Source organism: Dendrobates tinctorius, unplaced genomic scaffold (assembly GCF_039654945.1).
Source record: "Dendrobates tinctorius isolate UK_male_01 unplaced genomic scaffold, ASM3965494v1 ptg000119l, whole genome shotgun sequence".
Lineage (NCBI taxonomy): Eukaryota > Metazoa > Chordata > Amphibia > Anura > Dendrobatidae > Dendrobates > Dendrobates tinctorius.
In genome coordinates this window covers 2,719,853-2,744,626 of record NW_027361787.1, presented here as the reverse complement: position 1 = coordinate 2,744,626, position 24,774 = coordinate 2,719,853, and the positions used below count along the sequence as shown (strand labels likewise).

At 48.4% G+C, this 24,774-nt stretch overlaps 2 protein-coding genes across 2 annotated transcripts in view; one reads left to right on the top strand and one right to left on the bottom strand.

Moving 5' to 3' along the window:
- LOC141101553 (oocyte zinc finger protein XlCOF29-like) overlaps positions 1-24,774 on the bottom strand; it is a 221,784-nt gene that overhangs the window by 24,859 nt on the left and 172,151 nt on the right. The gene's annotated exons all lie outside the window — the stretch shown is intronic.
- LOC141101513 (uncharacterized) lies at positions 5,765-24,721 on the top strand. Its single transcript, XM_073590640.1, has 2 exons — positions 5,765-5,812; positions 20,639-24,721. Exon 2 carries the CDS (start codon positions 22,711-22,713, stop codon positions 24,007-24,009), a length of 1,299 nt encoding a protein of 432 aa, XP_073446741.1. The 5' UTR covers positions 5,765-5,812; positions 20,639-22,710; the 3' UTR covers positions 24,010-24,721.

Below are 24,774 nucleotides of genomic sequence, written 5' to 3'. Positions count from 1 at the left end.
CGGTTCACCTTCCCTATCCTTTACCCCTTATACCTGACCTGTTTATACAATTATCCTGAGCTAAATGGTTTTACAAACTTACTGTGACACACAGGGCCGGTTTTAGGCAAAGTGGGGCCCTAGGCAAAGTTTAAAATGGGGCCCAAATGCTGACATATGGCACATCACACAGGAGCATTTCGGTTGTAGTTACATGCGCTGAGTTCAGGCCGCTAAACAAGCATGATCGACAATATTGAAATCGTTCCACACTTGTTTCCCGGCCTCTTTCCACTGGCTGAGGAATAATGATGGGAACAGAACAATCACTATTAGATCAATCTGTCCCCAGACAGTATCATGTTATCAGCAGCACATCTACAGTTTACACCGGCGATGTGCTGCTGAGAACAATGATTTTTCTTCCGGCATAAACAATCCAATCACTCGATGAATATGCAGCATTTTGCTTGTTTAGTATTATTCACACCATAGTCCGACATATATTATAATGTGCAGTCCTCCATATTGTAAAATCCACACCTCATAGTCCTCCATATAATATGTGCCCCATAGTCCTCTATATAGTATAATACACTCCCTATAGTCCTCCATATATTATTATGTGCCCCATAGTCCTCTATATAGTATAATACACTCCCTATAGTCCTCCATATATTAAAATACACTGCTCAGTCTTCCATATAGTATTATACACTTCCCATAGTCCTCCATATAGAATATAATGTAGCCCACATAGTATATAACACAGCCTCCCCCATAGAATATAATATACCCCCCAATATTATAACACAGCCCACATAGTATATAGCACAGCCACGTTGTATATAACACAGCCTACATAGTATATAGCACAGCCCACATAGTATATTACACAGCCCACATAGTATACAGTACAGCCCACATAGTATACAGCACAGCCCACATAGTATATAGCACAGCTCACATAGTATATAGCACAGCCCACATAGTATATAGCACAGCTCACATAGTATATAGCACAGCCCACATAGTATATAGCACAGCTCACATAGTATATAGCACAGCCCACATAGTATATTACACAGCCCACATAGTATACAGCACAGCCCACATAGTATACAGCACAGCCCACATAGTATATAGCACAGCTCACATAGTATATAGCACAGCCCACATAGTATATAGCACAGCTCACATAGTATACAGCACAGCCCACATAGTATATAGCACAGCTCACATAGTATATAGCACAGCCCACATAGTATATAGCACAGCTCACATAGTATATAGCACAGCCCACATAGTATATTACACAGCCCACATAGTATACAGTACAGCCCACATAGTATACAGCACAGCCCACATAGTATATAGCACAGCTCACATAGTATATAGCACAGCCCACATAGTATATAGCACAGCTCACATAGTATATAGCACAGCCCACATAGTATATAGCACAGCTCACATAGTATATAGCACAGCCCACATAGTATATTACACAGCCCACATAGTATACAGTACAGCCCACATAGTATACAGCACAGCCCACATAGTATATAGCACAGCTCACATAGTATATAGCACAGCCCACATAGTATATAGCACAGCTCACATAGTATATAGCACAGCCCACATAGTATATAGCACAGCTCACATAGTATATAGCACAGCCCACATAGTATATAACACAGCCCACATAGTATATAACACAGCCCACATAGTATATAACACAGCCCACATAGTATACAGCACAGCCACATAGTATATAGCACAGCCACGTTGTATATAACACAGCCTACATAGTATATAGCACAGCCCACATAGTATATAACACAGCCCACATAGTATACAGTACAGCCCACATAGTATACAGTACAGCCCACATAGTATACAGCACAGCCCACATAGTATATAGCACAGCTCACATAGTATATAGCACAGCTCACAGAGTATATAGCACAGCCCACATAGTATATAACACAGCCCACATAGTATATAACACAGCCCACATAGTATATAACACAGCCCACATAGTATATAGCACAGCCCATAGTATATAGCACAGCCCACATAGTATATAGCACAGCTCATAGTATATAGCACAGCCCACATAGTATATAGCACAGCCCACATAGTATATAGCACAGCCCACATAGTATATAGCACAGCCCACATAGTATACAGCACAGCCCACATAGTATACAGCACAGCCCACATAGTATACAGCACAGCCCACATAGTATATAGCACAGCCCACATAGTATATAGCACAGCCACATAGTATATAACACAGTCCACATAGTATATAACACAGCCCACATAGTATATAGCACAGCCACATAGTATATAACACAGTCCACATAGCATACAGCACAGCCCACATAGCATATAACACAACCCACATAGCATATAGCACAGCCCACATAGTATATAGCACGGCCCACATAGTATATAGCACGGCCCACATAGTATATAGCACGGCCCACATAGTATATAGCACGGCCCACATAGTATATAACACAGTCCACATAGTATATAGCACGGCCCACATAGTATATAGCACGGCCCACATAGTATATAGCACAGCCCACATAGTATATAGCACAGCCCACATAGTATATAGCACAGCCACATAGTATATAGCACAGCCACATAGTATATAACACAGCCCACGTAGTATATAACAGTCCACGTAGTATATAGCACAGCCCACATAGTATATAGCCCAGCCCACATAGTATATAACACAGCCCACGTAGTATATAACACAGCCCACGTAGTATATAACACAGTCCACGTAGTATATAGCACAGCGACATAGTATATAGCACAGCCCACATAGTATATAGCACAGCCCACATAGTATATAGCACAGCCCAAATAGTATATAGCACAGCCCACATAGTATATAGCACAGCCCACATAGTATATAGCACGGCCCACATAGTATATAGCACAGTCCACATAGTATATAGCACGGCCCACATAGCATATAGCACAGCCCACATAGTATATAGCACAGCCCACATAGTATATAGCAGGGCCCACATACTGTATATGGAGTCCACAAACTACAGTGGGAAAATAAGTATTTGTTATGCTGGCAATTTTGCAAGTTTTCCAACCTACAAAGAATGAAGAGGTCTGTAATTTTTATTGCAGGTACACTTCAACTGTGAGACAAAATGTAAAAATAAAAAACAGAAAATCACATTGTATGTTTTCTAAATAAGTAAATTAAATTTTATTGGATGAAAGTAGTAAAGTAGTATTTGATCACCTGCCAACTAGCCAGAATTCTGGCTCTCACAGACCTGTTAGTTTTTCTTTATGAAGCCTCCTACTCTGCACTCATTACCTGTATTAATTGCACCTATTTAATCTTATTACCTGTATACTAGAAACCTGTCCACACACTCAATCACACTCCCAACCTCTCCACAATGGCCAAGACCAAAGAGCTGTCCAAGGACACCAGGGAAAAAATTGTAGACCTGCACAAGGCTGGGATGAGCTACAGGACAATAGGCAAGCAGCTAGGTGAGAAGGCAACTGTTGGTGCAATTATTAGAAACATTGAAGAAATACAAGATGACTGATCTTCCGTAGTCTGGGGCTCCATGCAAGATCTCGCCTCGTAGAGTAAGGGTGATTCTGAGAAAGGTCAGGAATCAGGCCAGAACTACATGGGACGAGGACCTGGTCAATGACTTGAAGAGAGCTGGGACCACAGTCTCAAACATTACAGTTAGCAATACATGATGCTGTCATGGATTAAAATCCTGCAAGGCACGCAAGGTTCCCCTGCTCATGCCAGCACATGTCCAGGCCTATTTGAAGGTCGCCAATGACCATCTGGATGATCCAGAGGAGGCATGGGAGAAGGTCAAGTGGTCAGATGAGACCAAAAGAGAATTTTTGGGTATCAACTCCATACATATGTGAGGAGGAACAAGAAGGATGAGTACAACCCCAAGAACACAGTCCCAACCGTGAAGCCTAGTGGGGGAAACATCATACTTTGGGGGTGTTTTTCTGCAAAGGGGACAGGACAACTGCAACGTATTGAAGGAAGGATGGATGGGGTCATGTACCGGGAGATTTTGGCCAACAACCTCCTTCTCTCAGTAACAGCATTGAAGATGGGTCGAGGCTGGGTCTTTGAGCAGAACAATGACCCAAAACACAGAGACAGGGAAACTAAGGAGTGGCTACTAAAGAAGAATGTCAGGGTCCTGGAGTGGCCTAGCCGGTCTCCAGACCTGAACCCAACAGGAAATCTTTGGAGGAGCGGAAACTCAATGTTGCCAAGCAACAGCTCCGAAAACTGAAATATCTGGAGAAGATCTGTATGGAGGAGGGGGCCAAAAATCCTGTTTCTCTATTGTGTCAAATACTTATTTCATGCAATAAAATTCCCATTAATTCCTTAGAAATCATAGGATGTGATCTTCTGTTATTTATTGTTAGATTCTGTCTCTCACAGGTGAAGTCTTCCTACAATAACAATTACTGACCTCTCCATTCTCTGTAGGGGGAAACCTGGAAAATCGGCAGAACATCAAAGACTTATTCTCCCCACTGTACCCTAAGAAAATGTGTTCTCCAGGAATCCAATAGCGTCTTCCCTCCCAAGACTCGCCGGGTGGGCATGAAGCGCCGGACAGTCATCGGGAATTGTCTGACACATTTTGGGGCCGTTTTTACCTATTTCCCCTTTTATAAAGGTAAACTCTGGGGAGAAAACTATTTTTGTGGTAAAATGTAATTATTTTTTCCTCATCGCCCAATGGTATAAAATTCTGGGAGAAAGATGAGTAATTGAGAGGTGGCGGGTGTAACATGGCGCCTCTTATTGGGGGCTCTGATAATGTGACATGGCCCCTAACACCATAAGAGCAGACTCTGCCCTGTCAGACGGCGCTCCTTCCCTCCTGAGGAGTGTCCGGCCCCTTATGGGGTATCGGCACTCAGGGGAAATTGTGGAACAAGTGGTTTCTGTTTTCTCCTCTTCTCCCGTGTGATAATTACAGACTCGGGGTCAGAGCGACATTTTAGTGGCAACATTTCATTCCTCCGCTCAATGTTACACAATTCTGTGACCCCTGAGGGTTAATAATCCTCCCGGCCCCCTAGATGAGCCCCCAGAGGTGGAGGGGGTAACATGGGGCCACTTGTGGGGTCTCTGCTGTTCTGGTGTCAGAGCTCTTCACACGTCACACGGCGTCCGCCGTCTATCCCAGCCACAATGGCGCCCCTTCCCTCCCGAGCCTGTGGGGTACCGGCCCTCAGGAGACACGGCGCACTGTGCGGCCTCAGCGCTCCTGTCACCTTTAGGACAATGATACATTGGGGGAAAGTCACATTTCTGTGAGGGAAACAGTAAAATTGTCATTTCTTCCTTCCACATTGCTGAAATTCCTGTCACACTGTCCGAATTCAGAGATTGTCCTGTCAGAAAGGAGAAGACAGGGAGCGAAAGGGTTAATAGGACTCACAGGAGGAACCGGCCCAGAAAGCAGAAGGTCCAGGAGTGTCTGCCACATATATGACTGCTCTGTGCACACAGGACCTGTGATGAGGTCACAGGAGGGGAGGAGTCAGGGGTCACATGATCAGGGGCCTCAGAGTCTGCCACATATATGACTGCTCTGTGTGCACAGGACCTGTGATGAGGTCACAGGAGGGGAGGAGTCAGGGGTCACATGATCTGGGGCCACCGATGCATGGTACAGGACCTGCGATGAGGTAACGATCATATCATTTAAGGGGGAGGAGCCAGAGAGCTTGCAGGCTGGAAGCTGAGAAGATGGGAAACTTGTGAGAGGTAATGGCGGGAACAGGGAACATGGGGAGGACAGGGGGTGTGTGATAGAGGGGAGCAAGAGGGGGCAGGGGGTGTGTGATAGAGGGGAGCAAGAGGGGGCAGGGGGTGTGTGATAGAGGGGAGCGGGAGGGGGCAGGGGGTGTGTGATAGAGGGGAGCGGGAGGGTGCAGGGGGTGTGTGATAGAGGGGAGCGGGAGGGGGCAGGGGGTGTGTGATAGAGGGGAGCGGGAGGGGGCAGGGGGTGTGTGATAGAGGGGAGCGGGAGGGGGCAGGGGGTGTGTGATAGAGGGGAGCGGGAGGGGGCAGGGGGTGTGTGATAGAGGGGAGCGGGAGGGGGCAGGGGGTGTGTGATAGAGGGGAGCGGGAGGGGGCAGGGGGTGTGTGATAGAGGTGAGCGAGAGGGCGCAGGGGGTGTGTGATAGAGGTGAGCGAGAGGGCGCAGGGGGTGTGTGATAGAGGGGAGCGAGAGGGGGCAGGGGGTGTGTGATAGAGGGGAGCGAGAGGGGGCAGGGGGTGTGTGATAGAGGGGAGCGAGAGGGGGCAGGGGGTGTGTGATAGAGGGGAGCGAGAGGGGGCAGGGGGTGTGTGATAGAGGGGAGCGAGAGGGGGCAGGGGGTGTGTGATAGAGGGGAGCGAGAGGGGGCAGGGGGTGTGTGATAGAGGGGAGCGAGAGGGGGCAGGGGGTGTGTGATAGAGGGGAGCGAGAGGGGGCAGGGGGTGTGTGATAGAGGGGAGCGAGAGGGGGCAGGGGGTGTGTGATAGAGGGGAGCGAGAGGGGGCAGGGGGTGTGTGATAGAGGGGAGCGAGAGGGGGCAGGGGGTGTGTGATAGAGGGGAGCGAGAGGGGGCAGGGGGTGTGTGATAGAGGGGAGCGGGAGGGGGCAGGGGGTGTGTGATAGAGGGGAGCGGGAGGGGGCAGGGGGTGTGTGATAGAGGGGAGCGGGAGGGGGCAGGGGGTGTGTGATAGAGGGGAGCGGGAGGGGGCAGGGGGTGTGTGATAGAGGGGAGCGGGAGGGGGCAGGGGGTGTGTGATAGAGGGGAGCGGGAGGGGGCAGGGGGTGTGTGATAGAGGGGAGCGGGAGGGGGCAGGGGGTGTGTGATAGAGGGGAGCGGGAGGGGGCAGGGGGTGTGTGATAGAGGGGAGCGGGAGGGGGCAGGGGGTGTGTGATAGAGGGGAGCGGGAGGGGGCAGGGGGTGTGTGATAGAGGGGAGCGGGAGGGGGCAGGGGGTGTGTGATAGAGGGGAGCGGGAGGGGGCAGGGGGTGTGTGATAGAGGGGAGCGGGAGGGGGCAGGGGGTGTGTGATAGAGGGGAGCGGGAGGGGGCAGGGGGTGTGTGATAGAGGGGAGCGGGAGGGGGCAGGGGGTGTGTGATAGAGGGGAGCGGGAGGGGGCAGGGGGTGTGTGATAGAGGGGAGCGGGAGGGGGCAGGGGGTGTGTGATAGAGGGGAGCGGGAGGGGGCAGGGGGTGTGTGATAGAGGGGAGCGGGAGGGGGCAGGGGGTGTGTGATAGAGGGGAGCGGGAGGGGGCAGGGGGTGTGTGATAGAGGGGAGCGGGAGGGGGCAGGGGGTGTGTGATAGAGGGGAGCGGGAGGGGGCAGGGGGTGTGTGATAGAGGGGAGCGGGAGGGTGCAGGGGGTGTGTGATAGAGGGGAGCGAGAGGGTGCAGGGGGTGTGTGATAGAGGGGAGCGAGAGGGGGCAGGGGGTGTGTGATAGAGGGGAGCGGGAGGGGGCAGGGGGTGTGTGATAGAGGGGAGCGGGAGGGGGCAGGGGGTGTGTGATAGAGGGGAGCGGGAGGGGGCAGGGGGTGTGTGATAGAGGGGAGCGGGAGGGGGCAGGGGGTGTGTGATAGAGGGGAGCGGGAGGGGGCAGGGGGTGTGTGATAGAGGGGAGCGGGAGGGGGCAGGGGGTGTGTGATAGAGGGGAGCGGGAGGGGGCAGGGGGTGTGTGATAGAGGGGAGCGGGAGGGGGCAGGGGGTGTGTGATAGAGGGGAGCGGGAGGGGGCAGGGGGTGTGTGATAAAGGGGAGCGGGAGGGGGCAGGGGGTGTGTGATAGAGGGGAGCGGGAGGGGGCAGGGGGTGTGTGATAGAGGGGAGCGGGAGGGGGCAGGGGGTGTGTGATAGGGGGGAGCGAGAGGGTGCAGGGGGTGTGTGATAGAGGGGAGCGAGAGGGTGCAGGGGGTGTGTGATAGAGGGGAGCGAGAGGGTGCAGGGGGTGTGTGATAGGGGGGAGCGAGAGGGGGCAGGGGGTGTGTGATAGAGGGGAGCGGGAGGGGGCAGGGGGTGTGTGATAGAGGGGAGCGAGAGGGGGCAGGGGGTGTGTGATAGAGGGGAGCGGGAGGGGGCAGGGGGTGTGTGATAGAGGGGAGCGAGAGGGGGCAGGGGGTGTGTGATAGAGGGGAGCGGGAGGGGGCAGGGGGTGTGTGATAGAGGGGAGCGGGAGGGGGCAGGGGGTGTGTGATAGAGGGGAGCGGGAGGGGGCAGGGGGTGTGTGATAGAGGGGAGCGGGAGGGGGCAGGGGGTGTGTGATAGAGGGGAGCGGGAGGGGGCAGGGGGTGTGTGATAGAGGGGAGCGGGAGGGGGCAGGGGGTGTGTGATAGAGGGGAGCGGGAGGGCGCAGGGGGTGTGTGATAGAGGGGAGCGGGAGGGCGCAGGGGGTGTGTGATAGAGGGGAGCGAGAGGGCGCAGGGGGTGTGTGATAGAGGGGAGCGAGAGGGCGCAGGGGGTGTGTGATAGAGGGGAGCGAGAGGGCGCAGGGGGTGTGTGATAGAGGGGAGCGAGAGGGCGCAGGGGGTGTGTGATAGAGGGGAGCGAGAGGGCGCAGGGGGTGTGTGATAGAGGGGAGCGAGAGGGGGCAGGGGGTGTGGGAGATGGAGGGGTGTGAGAGGCTGCAGGGTGAGTGAGACGGAGGGGTGCAGGGTATGTGCAGTTCCAGCTTCCAGTGACAGGTGAGTGATGGGAGTGGCGGTGTTGCACCCACCGATCAGACATTGATCACCCATCCTAAGGATACGGATTGGTCATCAGTGGTAAAGTCGTGGCCTCTGTACACAATCTAAGGCTAGTTTCACACTAGCGTTTTTGAGCGCAGCGACGGCCTGCGCACGGCCGTCGCTAAGCCCCGCCCCCTGCCGCGCCTCCGCCGGTAGCTCCGCCTACCGGCGCATGACGCTGCATGCGCCCTGCGTCCCCTATCTTTATCTCCCGCTCCCCTTTATCACTGGGGGCACAGGCCATGCGCAGTATGCGTTTGTCGGCGCATGCGCCTTTTTGACGGTGCGTCGGCGCAACCAAACTGCAGCAGGTTGCGTTTGGCGCAGGTCGGCGCACTGTCAAAAAGGCTCATACTGCGCACGGAGTGTTCCCATAGTACAGGGCCCCTTTCTTGGCCCCACACAGTGTAATGCCCCCATTATGCCCCTGTAAGCAGGGTTCTGCCCCACAACCAGCTGCCTCGGGCACTTTACCATGGCCGGTACCTCAGATTCCTCCCCGCACCCCTTTCCTTTGGGGCTGTGGCCTTTATAATATCAGGAAACTGTGTCCTCAAGGTCACCTGACCTGGTGCACCATCTAGACTCTTCCTCCCTGAAACTCTCCCTTTCCCCATTGATTCCACATAGACTGCCATCTGTATGGCAGATGGCAGTCTATGTACAAATGCCGCACAGCCCTGAGGATTTGTTCTTATGACTCTCCTTCTAACACCCCTTAGGCTACTTTCACACTTTTTGCAAACGCACATAAAAATGCATCATGCGTTTGTGTGCATTTTTTGCGGGTTTAGGCGCGTTTTTTAAAAAAAATACACATGCTTTTTTTGCGCTGATGTGCGCATTACCATGCGCACGTCAGCACACCCGTAGACTATAATGAGTGGGTGAAAATAAACGCATTGCGTGCACATGAGTTTTTTTGGGACAGGTTGGACGCACAAAAAATGCAACAAGATGCATTTTGTGCGCGCGAGCGCACACTACAAAAAAACGCATGTGTATGCGCACCCATGTAAAACGCAAAAAAGCGCAAGTGTGAAACCAGCCTTATGCAGTATATATGATGCCCCTCACACAGTATAGTGTGTCCACAGTACTGGCATCTCTCACACAAAAGATATTTCCACAGTATCGCCATCCCACCACACACAGTATAATCTTCTCACAGTATCACCATCCCACCACACACAGCATAATCTCACAGTATCACCATCCCACCACACACAGTATAATCTCACAGTATCACCATCCCACCACACACAGTATAATCTTCTCACAGTATCACCATCCCATCACACACAGTATAATCTCACAGTATCACCATCCCACCACACACAGTATAATCTTCTCACAGTATCACCATCCCACCATACACAGTATAATCTCACAGTATCACTATCCCCCACACACAGTATAATCTTCTCACAGTATCACCATCCCACCACACACAGTATAATCTTCTCACAGTATCACCATCCCCCCACCCACAGTATAATCTTCTCACAGTATCACCATCCCACCACACACACTATAATCTCACAGTATCACCATCCCACCACACACAGTATAATCTTCTCACAGTATCACCATCCCACCACACACAGTATAATCTTCTCACAGTATCACCATCCCACCACACACAGTATAATCTTCTCACAGTATCACCATCCCATCACACACAGTATAATCTCACAGTATCACCATCCCACCACACACAGTATAATCTTCTCACAGTATCACCATCCCACCATACACAGTATAATCTCACAGTATCACTATCCCCCACACACAGTATAATCTTCTCACAGTATCACCATCCCACCACACACAGTATAATCTTCTCACAGTATCACCATCCCCCCACCCACAGTATAATCTTCTCACAGTATCACCATCCCACCATACACAGTATAATCTTCTCACAGTATCACTATCCCCCACACACAGTATAATCTTCTCACAGTATCACCATCCCACCACACACAGTATAATCTCACAGTATTACCATCCCACCACACACAGTATAATCTTCTCACAGTATCACCATCCCACCACACACAGTATAATCTTCTCACAGTACCACCATCCCACCATACACAGTATAATCTTCTCACAGTATCACCATCCCCCCACCCACAGTATAATCTTCTCACAGTATCACCATCCCACCATACACAGTATAATCTTCTCACAGTATCACTATCCCCCACACACAGTATAATCTTCTCACAGTATCACCATCCCACCACACACAGTATAATCTCACAGTATTACCATCCCACCACACACAGTATAATCTTCTCACAGTATCACCATCCCACCACACACAGTATAATCTTCTCACAGTATCACCATCCCACCACACACAGTATAATCTTCTCACAGTATCACCATCCCACCACACACAGTATAATCTTCTCACAGTATCACCATCCCACCACACACACTATAATCTCACAGTATCACCATCCCACCACACACAGTATAATCTTCTCACAGTATCACCATCCCACCACACACAGTATAATCTTCTCACAGTATCACCATCCCACCACACACAGTATAATCTCACAGTATCACCATCCCCCCCACACAGTATAATCTTCTCACAGTATCACCATCCCCCCACACACAGTATAATCTTCTCACACTATCACCATCCCCCCCACACACAGTATAATCTTCTCACAGTATCACCATCCCCCCCACACACAGTATAATCTTCTCACAGTACCACCATCCCACCACACACAGTATAATCTCACAGTATCGCCATCCCACCACACACAGTATAATCTTCTTACAGTATCACCATCCCCCCACACACAGTATAATCTTCTCACAGTACCACCATCCCACCATACACAGTATAATCTTCTCACAGTATCACCATCCCCCCACACACAGTATAATCTTCTCACAGTATCACCATCCCCCACACACAGTATAATCTTCTCACAGTATCACCATCCCACCACACAGTATAATCTTCTCACAGTATCACCATCCCACCACACACAGTATAATCTTCTCACAGTATCACCATACCCCCACACTCAGCATAATCTTCTCACAGTATCACCATCCCACCACACATAGTATAATCTTCTCACAGTATCACCATCCCCCCACACAGTATAATGTTCTCATAGTACCGCCATACGCCCACACAGTATAATGTTCTCATAGTACCGCCATACCCCCACACACAGTATAATGTTCTCATAGTACCGCCATACCCCCCACACAGTATAATGTTCCTACAGTACCGCCATACCCCCACACACAGTATAATGTTCCTACAGTACCGCCATACCCCTCCACACAGTATAATGTTCCTACAGTACCGCCATACCCCCACACACAGTATAATGTTCCTACAGTACCGCCATACCCCCACACACAGTATAATGTTCCTACAGTACCGCCATACCCCCACACACAGTATAATGTTCCTACAGTACCGCCATACCCCCACACACAGTATAATGTTCCTACAGTATCACCATCCCACCACACACAGTATAATCTTCTCACAGTATCACCATCCCACCACACACAGTATAATCTTCTCACAGTATCACCATCCCACCACACACAGTATAATCTTCTCACAGTATCACCATCCCACCACACACACTATAATCTCACAGTATCACCATCCCACCACACACAGTATAATCTTCTCACAGTATCACCATCCCACCACACACAGTATAATCTTCTCACAGTATCACCATCCCACCACACACAGTATAATCTTCTCACAGTATCACCATCCCATCACACACAGTATAATCTCACAGTATCACCATCCCACCACACACAGTATAATCTTCTCACAGTATCACCATCCCACCATACACAGTATAATCTCACAGTATCACTATCCCCCACACACAGTATAATCTTCTCACAGTATCACCATCCCACCACACACAGTATAATCTTCTCACAGTATCACCATCCCCCCACCCACAGTATAATCTTCTCACAGTATCACCATCCCACCATACACAGTATAATCTTCTCACAGTATCACTATCCCCCACACACAGTATAATCTTCTCACAGTATCACCATCCCACCACACACAGTATAATCTCACAGTATTACCATCCCACCACACACAGTATAATCTTCTCACAGTATCACCATCCCACCACACACAGTATAATCTTCTCACAGTATCATCATCCCACCACACACAGTATAATCTTCTCACAGTACCACCATCCCACCATACACAGTATAATCTTCTCACAGTATCACCATCCCCCCACCCACAGTATAATCTTCTCACAGTATCACCATCCCACCATACACAGTATAATCTTCTCACAGTATCACTATCCCCCACACACAGTATAATCTTCTCACAGTATCACCATCCCACCACACACAGTATAATCTCACAGTATTACCATCCCACCACACACAGTATAATCTTCTCACAGTATCACCATCCCACCACACACAGTATAATCTTCTCACAGTATCACCATCCCACCACACACAGTATAATCTTCTCACAGTATCACCATCCCACCACACACACTATAATCTCACAGTATCACCATCCCACCACACACAGTATAATCTTCTCACAGTATCACCATCCCACCACACACAGTATAATCTTCTCACAGTATCACCATCCCACCACACACAGTATAATCTTCTCACAGTATCACCATCCCCCCACACAGTATAATCTTCTCACAGTATCACCATCCCCCCACACACAGTATAATCTTCTCACACTATCACCATCCCCCCCACACACAGTATAATCTTCTCACAGTATCACCATCCCCCCCACACACAGTATAATCTTCTCACAGTACCACCATCCCACCACACACAGTATAATCTCACAGTATCGCCATCCCACCACACACAGTATAATCTTCTTACAGTATCACCATCCCCCCACACACAGTATAATCTTCTCACAGTACCACCATCCCACCATACACAGTATAATCTTCTCACAGTATCACCATCCCCCCACACACAGTATAATCTTCTCACAGTATCACCATCCCCCACACACAGTATAATCTTCTCACAGTATCACCATCCCACCACACACAGTATAATCTTCTCACAGTATCACCATACCCCCACACTCAGCATAATCTTCTCACAGTATCACCATCCCACCACACATAGTATAATCTTCTCACAGTATCACCATCCCCCCACACAGTATAATGTTCTCATAGTACCGCCATACGCCCACACAGTATAATGTTCTCATAGTACCGCCATACCCCCACACACAGTATAATGTTCTCATAGTACCGCCATACCCCCCACACAGTATAATGTTCCTACAGTACCGCCATACCCCCACACACAGTATAATGTTCCTACAGTACCGCCATACCCCTCCACACAGTATAATGTTCCTACAGTACCGCCATACCCCCACACACAGTATAATGTTCCTACAGTACCGCCATACCCCCACACACAGTATAATGTTCCTACAGTACCGCCATACCCCCACACACAGTATAATGTTCCTACAGTACCGCCATACCCCCACACACAGTATAATGTTCCTACAGTACCGCCATACCCCCACACACAGTATAATGTTCCTACAGTACCGCCATACCCCCACACACAGTATAATGTTCCTACAGTACCGCCATACCCCCACACACAGTATAATGTTCCTACAGTTTCGCCATACCCCCACACACAGTATAATGTTCCTACAGTACCGCCATACCCCCACACACAGTATATTGTTCCTACAGTACCGCCATACCCCCACACAGACAGTATAATGTTCTCATAGTACCACCATACCCCCACACTGTACAATCTTCCCATAGTACCGCCATACCCCCACACAGTATAATGTTCTCATAGTACCGCCATACCCCCACACACAGTATAATGTTCTCATAGTACCGCCATACCCCCACACAGTATAATGTTCTCACAGTACCGCCATATCTCCACACACAGTATAATGTTCTCATAGTACCGCCATACCCCCACACAGTATAATCTTTTCATAGTACTGCCATACCCCCACACACAGTATAATGTTCCTACAGTACCTCCAAAAATAAAATTAGAGATGAGCAAATATGTTAGGAAAACGATCACCAAACATAAATTCAGCGCTAATATGGTACATTCTGATTCATGATTGGTAAAATGAAAATTTTTCTTATGATCGGAAAAAGTCCGTAACATAAAAGTCGGTAACATTCGGTAAAAGATATAATAGAAGCCAGCAATACACGTGCCACGTTTAGTAAAGTCACAGCCACCAATGTGGGAAACTGGGTTCAAATCCTAGCTCTGCCCTGTTGGACGTAATATACCAGAAGTGGTCCATAACACTATGGTGCCTACCTCAATAAACATGAGAGTGTCTCTTGAACAAAGAGTCTTTCCAGCTGGGACATTGCCCAGATTAACAAGGTCCGCGTCAGATGTCGAGGAACCAAGACAATCTGATGATAAATGGGCTACGGGACCAAACCAACTCAAATGACCACACGGAGATGGGGGTCTCTGTACAGGAGCATTTACTTTATTTTATTCACTTCTTTTATAATCTTTTGCTTAATTATGCAAGGTTCTCAAGTACCAATAGCATCATTTCACTTTATAAGCCAATAATATTGCAAGAAAACCGGAAACTACATATATGTCCGTATCCAAATAGCATAGAAAGTAATATAATGGCATATTCTTCAGAGTAATACACCCTCACCTCCCTTATCTTGCACCTGATGGGAACAGTCTGGTTTCATGACAGTTTGAACTTTTACCTAATTACAAAATTTATCTTACAGCAACAAAAACGGAGAAACGAAGCCTTCAGGAAAAATGGAGAAGTGAAACTTCAGCTCTGATTTTAGTATTAACCCTTCACATTCACCCCTAGATAAATTTTGTTAGCACCTCTGATGATGCATATCTGTTATCCCAAGCTAACAGCTTGAGGGGTACTGGTCTTCACATGACTGATGCTGTGTTACCAGTCATGGCTGTCGCGGTGCACCCGTCCCCCCTGTGCACTGCAGTTCACGAATAACAATTTTTGATAACTGTGGTGGAGATCTTTTGTAGGTAGCCATGTGCTTGGCTTCGACGTCTTCATCAAGTAGCCTTTTGAAATCGGTGCAGAGAAGAGCAGGGGCAACGACGCCTTTGGTATCATCATTAGCTGGCTTAGTGTAGAATTTCCTAATACATACAGAAACACACCAAAGAACAATTTTTAGTATCACATATACAACAAGGATACAGGCAGCAATATGTAACAAGCTTTGTAAAATCCCAGCTATCCAGCCCCCAATTCCCTTAAATCAATTGGCTGGATTGAGAAAGGAGAAGGTGTCTGACCACCAACTGTCCTTATTACGATCATTATCTTTATCGTATTGATCTCTGAGTCATTGTATATCTTGTAACTTTAACTTCTACCAATAATAATATGAAAAATGCGAAAACTAAAACATTATGCCCCCCCTTTATTTGCTATTGGCTTGTTGGGTGATGAGGTGGACTTGATAGGGACCGTCATACAAGGGTTCTAGTCCATGCTTCCTGACATGCCTTTTCACGACTACCAAATCACCAGGCTTCAGGTTATGACAGGTGTCGGTTTCTACTGAATCTGGTAAAGAAGAGGAAACTAGAGCATAGGTGTTAGCAAGATTTTTACTAAGCAGAATAACATATTGAACAGCATGGTCAGTTTCTTCTGATAACTGCTGGGGCTGGAAATTTGCAACTGGGGGCCTAGTACCAAACAATATCTCATATGGGGACAAGCAATATTTTGTAATAGGGGAGTACGGATATGGTATAGTACAATGGGTAGGAGCTCTGACCATGGAGCCGTAGTCTCCTGCATCATTTTGGTCAATTGTCCCTTCAGTGTGCCGTTCAGCCTCTCAACTTCACCACTGGATTGTGGGTGGTACGGAGTATGGAGGGCTACAGTGGATCCAAACATTGTCAGAACTTCTTGGTACACATGAGAAGAAAAGGCCGGGCCTTGATCACTTTCAACAACTTCTGGAACCCCATATCTGCATATGACTTCCATCACCAATTTCTTCGCTGTGGTTTTTGCAGTCATGTTGGTAACAGGGAATGCTTCCAGCCAACTGGAGAACCGGGGCCCAGTAGAATTTTTGCACCAGTGCGAGGGCCTGATTCTTTCCTCGATGTGTAGGTCCATGTGCCCATGTGGCAATAGCAGGGTACATCCGCTTAGGGAGACACACAAGTTGGTCCTTTTTCCAGAGACCATTATTCATTCGTGCCCCATCAGTCTTCCATTGCTTCACCTCTTCCTTTGGAGACATTCTCTGCATCGTCATTAAACAGGGTCCAACAGAAAACTTCAGTCTGTTGTAGATCATCAGGTTCTTGTAGGGTTAATGCTTCTTGTAACTGTTTACACTGAGAGCGTGTGGTCACCACAGTTGGTATGGTTAGTTCAACGGGTAAAAGAGCGGCGGCTTTTGCTTGCATATCCGCAAATGTGTTGCCAACAGTCTGTGGACTGGTCCTAGGACCGTGCGCCTTAACTTTGATAATAGCCACCTGAGTAGGTAATTTGATCGAGTCCATGAGGGTTTTAACAGCTTCAGCATTTTTCACTGGGGTTCCGGCAGTAGTAATAAACCCTCGATTGGTCCATAGAGCCCCAAAATCGTGAGCAATACCAAATGCATACCGTGAGTCCGTGTATATATTAGCCCGTCTGTTCTTGGCCAAAGTACATGCAGTAGACAGAGCCTGGAGTTCCGCTTCTTGTGCTGACTGTGAGGGCGGGAGTGCAGCTGCGTGCACTACAGTGTCCTCTGTGGTAACAGCGTATCCTGTGTGGAATCTACCAAACTCGTCAGCATATCTTGAACCATCCGTGTATAACACCAGATCAGGATCTGGGAGTGGATTCTCACTGACATTTGGTGGAGTAGCTGTTTCTTCTATCAGAAATTGGGAACAATCATGTTGGAGGTAATCCTCATCACTGCCATCTTTCCTTATAGTTCATTATACCGTCTTTCAAGGCATTGTAAAGAGGATGCATTATGCGGGATGCATCCGGTATCCACTGACAACAATAAGTGCATAGTCCAAGAAAACGCTGGAGTTCAGCTTCATCTTTTGGGAAAGGAAGGTTGCTGACAGCTATTTTTCTTTCTTCTGTGAGGTGTCAGACACCCTGAAGGAGAAAGTGACCCAAGAATATCACTTGACCAAGGCAGAACTGAAGTCTCGAGGCCGAAACCCGACAGTTCAGTGCTGCCAGATACTTAAGGAGGTTAACAATGCCAGAAATGGCAAAAGACACCTGCTCATATTTTTTTTGCATACTGGTTGGGACTGTTTTGGGCCCCTTGTGGCATAACTGTGGGAAAGGCATGCAAAATACAGATTTCCTCACTGTCTTCATCTACATAGGGATTATATAACCTAAGAACCATCTGACCATCATCTTGGAATTGTATTTCGGAGCAGAACTGTGATAATAAATCTGCCCCTAGTAAATTTACTGGACATGTGGGAGAGATTACAAACTGAATAGTAACCTCGGGGAAGGGTTTTATGGGGTTTATTACAGTATATTAATTGGGTCTGCCATCTACTCCGATTAAAACAGAGGCCTGTATGACAATCTCCATAAAAGTGTCCGAATCGGGCACAGCGCCAGAATTGCTGACGAGAATTAGCAGGGAGGGGCTGAGGAGTAAGGTTCTCAGTAGCTGAAGTCTGAGGGGGGCGAGAGTTTGCTGTGTGGGCTGAAGGGCACACTTTGTGCTCGCAGCTGCAGTGGGGGCTGGAGGTTGCTAGTTTTGTTTTGTTTTTTTTCTTTTTCTTTTTCTCTATGCTGAACAGAGCGGGTTAAAGTCTTCTGAAAACTTTTTATTACTTTCAATACATTGTCCGGAGTGGAATTCTCAACGTCAGGTCTAACTGAAATTATTGCCTCTTGCAATTCGGGTCTGAGGCCGGACATCAAAGTGCCACAAAAAGATGTGTATGGGCTTCAATATACAGGGAGAATCCCAGATCTCTAAATACTGCCATAGGACGCCCATAGAACTTCTCGGCAGTCTCCCCTTCGGCCTTTGTGATATCTGTGAGAGAGATAGCTTGGTCCGCTAATTTATCTTGTGCCCAAACCTTTAAAGCATTGCAGAAATCAACACCACTCTCATAGGTTCCCCCATCCAGATTGACATTATACATTATGCCACCCTCAATAATTGGAAAATACCCCTCCCCAACTTTTACTCGAAGTATGTGTAATAGATCTCTTCGGGAAGTGGAATAAATCTCTCAATTTGCTGCCATTTGCCTGTAGAAAGCCATGGGGGAAGACTCTGGATTGGGTAATTGATTGCAAAGGGTGTCTATTTGGGATGGGGTGAAGGGAGTATACTCATAACCACTAGCAATATTAGACATAGCGGGGACTGAGGCTAGCGGCGGATGATAGTAGGTACCGTCAGCGTCTCCTGGTCTCCTTGTACAATTATTATCTAGCAGGGAGACCTCTTCTTTCAAATCATCACTTTTAACTATTTGTCTGCCTTACACATTAGTATCAATCTCAGTTCCTTCTAAACCAATCACTTTCTCACACCACAGTCACTTTCTTGAACCACAATACATCCAGTCCTTGCCATAATAGACAATTTTTCCTTCTTCAACATAGCAGTAACAGAAACAATCAGAATTCACTTCCTCTGTTCTTCCTAACACCTTCGTCACACAATTCATGTGCCAAGCCACAAAATTCTTTTCCTTCCATGGATTCTCTCATTTAGCGCTAAATATCCTTACCTTAGTTGTGCACAGATCTGGAGCGGCCGTATCAGTCTGTTCCACCGGGTCAATAATCACCCTCTGGGATACCCAAAATTCGCGGTACTCAGTGAAAGGAGGAGGGCGTCTCAGACTATCCCTCCGGACACCTCTGGTTATATATATATCTATCTATATATACCTGAGTTATGTATCCTACCCAGTCTTCGATCACGTCACCACGCCCGATTACTAACAATGATCAGGAATTCAGGATATTTTGACTATAAAGAGAGTCACAATCACTGGTCAATCCGGGGTGTCCGTTCCTTATGAGGTACGGTTTGAGCACTGGGCCCCCAACAGGACTGCACCTCTATATGATTCCAGCCATGAATCACCCCACCACGGAGACAAACCTCAGATCCTCTTTGCAGCAACAAGCACAGGAAAACCACACCAACGGTCAGTCTGAACAGTTAACTGCCAAATTACCGTGGTTGTTGTGGGGGATGATCAGTCCCAATTTTCCAGCACCTGTGTCCGCTCCGAGGGTCCTTTGTCTTGTCCTCCATGGGCAGAGGCGTCCCTGTTCGGGGGCCCCACGTTGGGCCGCCAGCTGTCGAGGTAGGGCTAAATTAACCCTTTACGGTTGAGCCAGTGATGTCCAAATTAATCCACAGAGTGTTGCTAGCAACTCAAATGACCACACGGAGACGGGGGTCTCTGTATGGGAGGATCGAGACAGATCACTAGTCCCCTTTATTTTAGTCACTTCTTTTATAATCTTTTGCTTAATTATGCAAGGTTCTCAAGTACCAATAGCATCATTTCACTTTATAAGCCAATAATATTGCAGAAAACCGGAAACTACATATATGTCTGTATCCAAATAGCATAGAAAGTAATATAATGGCATATTCTTCAGAGTAATACACCCCCAACTCCCTAATCTTGCACCTGATGGGAACAGTCTGGTTTCATGACAGTTTGACCTTTTACCTAATTACAAAATTTATCTTACAGCAACAAAAATGGAGAAATGAAACCTTCAGGAAAAATGGAGAAGTGAAACTTCAGCTCTGATTTTAGTATTAACCCTTCACAGATTGACTACAGGAAAGCCTATGACTCAATTCTACACACATGGATCTCTGAATGCTTGGCTCTCTACAATGTCGACAAGAAATTAAGAACCTTCCTCAGAAACTCAATGAGGCTATGGAGAATAACATTATAAGTCAACTCAAGACAACTAGCACAAGTGACCATCCAATGCGGCATATACCAAGGTCATGCACTGTCCCCATTGCTGTTCTGCATAGGCTTGAAGCCCCTCAGTCAGATAATTGCAGAGTCTGTCTATGGATACAAGTTCAAGAGTGGAAGCACCATCAGCCACCTCCTCTACATGGATGACCTCAAGCTGTATGCGAAAAACGATCAAGACAACAATTCACTTATCCACCTGACAAGGATCTACAGTGAAGATATCGGGACATCGGAGCGTCCTTCGGACTGAATAAGTGCGGTCAGTTGGTAATAAAGAGAGGCAAGGTAGTTAAGACTGATGGAGTGGAATTATCAGCAGGGCAGGTAGCAGATGTACAGACATGCTACAAAGACTTACGCATCCCACAGGGATACGGTAACCATGATGAGGAGGCAAGGAAAGCGGCAACATCCAAACACCATCAAAGGTCCTGAAGAGCCAGCTCAATGGGAAGAATAAAATCTGCGCCACCAATATATACTCACTGGCTAACTGCAGAGTCAGGAGATATGATTCTGCTATATATATATATTATAGAGAGAGATATGGAGATTTTTTTTTTCTTTATGTTGGAGGGTCCAATTCCAGCTATTGCTGTGGGATCTGTGATTTCTATCTACTCCACTGTATAAAGGATAATAGAGTATAATAAAGCAGTTATGGACGTGACGTAACTAACATTGTGCAGTGACTCTGATTTCCATATAGTGACAGATATTTCTTGTTACTAAAACTGTGATTTTCTCTAGCAACATTCCACGACAGCATAGGAGGTCGTCTCCACGCCCTAATGGGGGACAGGAAGCACGAGAGGTTAAAAGGTCCCTCCCTCCTCCCTCTCACCAGTGTCTTTCCTGTCCCCCATGGGGCATGGAGAGGTCTGGTGTGCTGTGTGAAAGAGCCGGGCAGTGGTGGTCGGTGGCGCAGCCTCCCCTCCTCCGTTCTGCACCTGCATTCGGGACCGTTCCTGGCCCTCCCGTTCTCCCCTTTGGGGAGTAAAGCGGGCCAGTGCTCTCCGGCGTCTCCTCCTCCCCTGCGTGCTGTACACGCGGGTCACTTTTGGGGTATGTGGAGGGCGCGCTGTCATGGCGGCCCCCATGCTGCTGCCAGCGCGCGGAGCTCGCCAGCATCTGCTGTGCCTGCTCCAGGACCCAGGGAGGAGGAGGGGGAAACAAGCTAATGCGCTGAGGGCGGAGTTAACCCTTCATTAACCCGCCGGAAGACACCGACAGGTAAGACATCCCCTGCTGTCATGGACAGTTCTTCCTGCCCTGCATCTGCAGAGCCCAGCGCTGCCCCAGCCACAGTGAGTGTTACCTGGGGTGGGTCCTAGTGGTGCGATCCGGGATAGAGGTCCTTAAAATACTTCTCCCCCTCTTTTTTATAGGGAGAAAAGTCTGCCCATAAAAGCACCAATACATCCAGCAAAACGGCCAAATGTGTCATATGCAGCACGAAACTTCCCTCTTATTGGGAGAAAAAGTTATGTCAGGCATGCACAGATAAAGTGGTCAGGGCCGAGCACCCGTCACTAATTGACGAGATCCGCAGCTTGGTCACCCGTCAGGTTCAGACCTCCTTCCTCCCGGAGGAGCACCAGAGATCCATAATATCAAGGATCTCAGAGTTCAGGGACCAGAGATCCCCCGACCCTCAGGTCAGCTATGTCCATACTAGGGTCTATGACCTCCTGTATCCAATCAGTACCTTGGGCACAGGCCCACTCCAGAACGCTCCAGTCCCATATCCTAAGAAACTGGAATCGGGATCACACCTGTCTGAACAAAAAGGTCCAGACCCCAGGGGTAGTGAGAGCCTTGCTGGCATGGTGGATGGACCACAAGAACCTGTGCAGGGGAATCAACTGGTCTCAGACCCCTTTAGTCACGGTAACAACAGACGCCAGCAAAAAAGGCTGGGGAGCGGTAGTGTCTCGTCACCCATTCCAGGGGTTATGGAGCCAGAAAGTGAGCGCAAAATCCTCAAACTTCAGAGAGTTGAAGGCAGTGGAAGAAGCTCTACTGGCAGACACCTGGTCCGGGGCCAGCACATCAGAGTCTACTCAGACAATATAACAACGGTGGCCCATCTCAGGCACCAGGGGGGGTACGAGATCCAGCAGCCTGGATGGCCTCTCAAACCGAATATTTTCCTGGGCCGAAAAGCACCTCCGCTCTTTGATGGCAATTCACCTGAAGGGTACGGCCAATCTTCAGGCAGATTTCCTAAGCAGGAAAAGCATCCAGCCGGCCGAATGGACCCTAAGCAAAATAATCTTCCAGAAACTGGTCGACAGGTGGGTCCTACCGGAAGTGGACCTATTAGCCTCAGGAGAAAATGCTCAAGTGGAGAAATACTTTTCACTGAACCCCAGAGACAGGTCCCTGGGAGTGGATACCTTCACCCACAGGTGGAGGTTCCATCTAGCTTACGCCTTTCCGCCAGTCCCAATCCTTGCCGCAACCCTGAAGAAGATTCGGGACAATCATACCCCAACCATCCTAGTAGCTCCATTATGGCCAAAGAGGAGCTGGTACTCTCTGATCACGGAACTGGTGGTAGATGGACCATTCATCCTACCCATGGAAGACTGCCTTCTCTCGCAGGGCCCCCTACATCACCCAAACCTACGAGGAATGAGGTTGGCGGCCTGGCTACTGAAGCCCAGATCCTGAGGGCTAGGGGCTTATCAGTGGCGGTAATAAAGACCCTACAGAAATCCCGAAAACCGGTCACTATCGCCATATATTATAAGATATGGAAGAGATTCTCCTCATGGTGTCTACCAGACCTGCCTGATCCAGAGAAACCTAACATTTCTCGTATCCTGGATTTCTTGCAGAGGGGGCTAGAACTAGATCTAAAACCTACCACTTTGAAAGTTCAAGTGTCAGCATTAAGTGCTATGTTCGATTGTGACTTGGCCAACCACAGGTGGATAAGAAGATTCATGACATCGGCCACTAGACTTCATCCAAAGAAGTTAATAGCGGTCCCAACATGGGACTTGAATGTGGTGCTTACGGGACTCACTCAATCTCCCTTTGAGCCCTTGTCATCCAGCACTTCCCAGCTTCTCACCTGTAAAGTCGCCTTCCTTGTAGCAATAACTTCAGCAAGATGAGTAGGAGAGCTCCAGGTGCTCTCAGTTAGAGAACCCTACCTAACTATTAGAGATGATTCCATAGTTCTCTCTCTTGACCCATCTTTTCTGCCGAAGGTAGTGTCCAACTTCCATAGGTCACAGAATATAATCCTTCCGTCATTCTGTCAGAACCCAGCAAACCCCAAGGAAGATGTGTTCCATACGCTGGATGTAAGACGTATAGTTCTCCACTACCTGGAGTTTACCAAACCCTATAGAGTCGACCACAACCTATTTATTCATACCTCTGGCCCAAACAGAGGGAAGAAGGTGGCAAAGAACACCATTGCTAATTGGATTAGAAGGGCTATCTCTGAAGCTTACCTGACACAAAACATCACTCCCCCTGCTGGAATCAAAGCGCATTCAACACGGTCTACCTCTAAGTCATGGGCTGAGAGGGCAGGCGCATCTTCAGAGCAGATTTGTAGGGCAGCAACCTTTACCTTTACTAGACATTATAGATTAGACCTCGTATCCATCAGGGATCTAGTCTTTGGCCGAAAAGTTCTTCAGGCCGTTGTCTCCCCCCCCAGTGCAGTATAGGTTGTTATGCCTCCTATGCTGTCGTGGAAGGTTGCTAGAGAAAATAGAATTAGACTTACCAGTAATTCGGTTTCTAGAAACCTTCCACGACACCACTATTTCCCTCCCTGTATTCTTGGACAAATTCTGAGAATCTTAAAGGTAACCGGTGCTATGGTAATCAGTTGTAAGTCACTGGTGAAAGGGAGGAGGGAAGGA

Bases quoted from the DNA above. Each gene is read 5' to 3' on its own strand.
- LOC141101513 (XM_073590640.1), top strand. From the start codon at position 22,711: ATGGTGGATGGACCACAAGAACCTGTGCAGGGGAATCAACTGGTCTCA.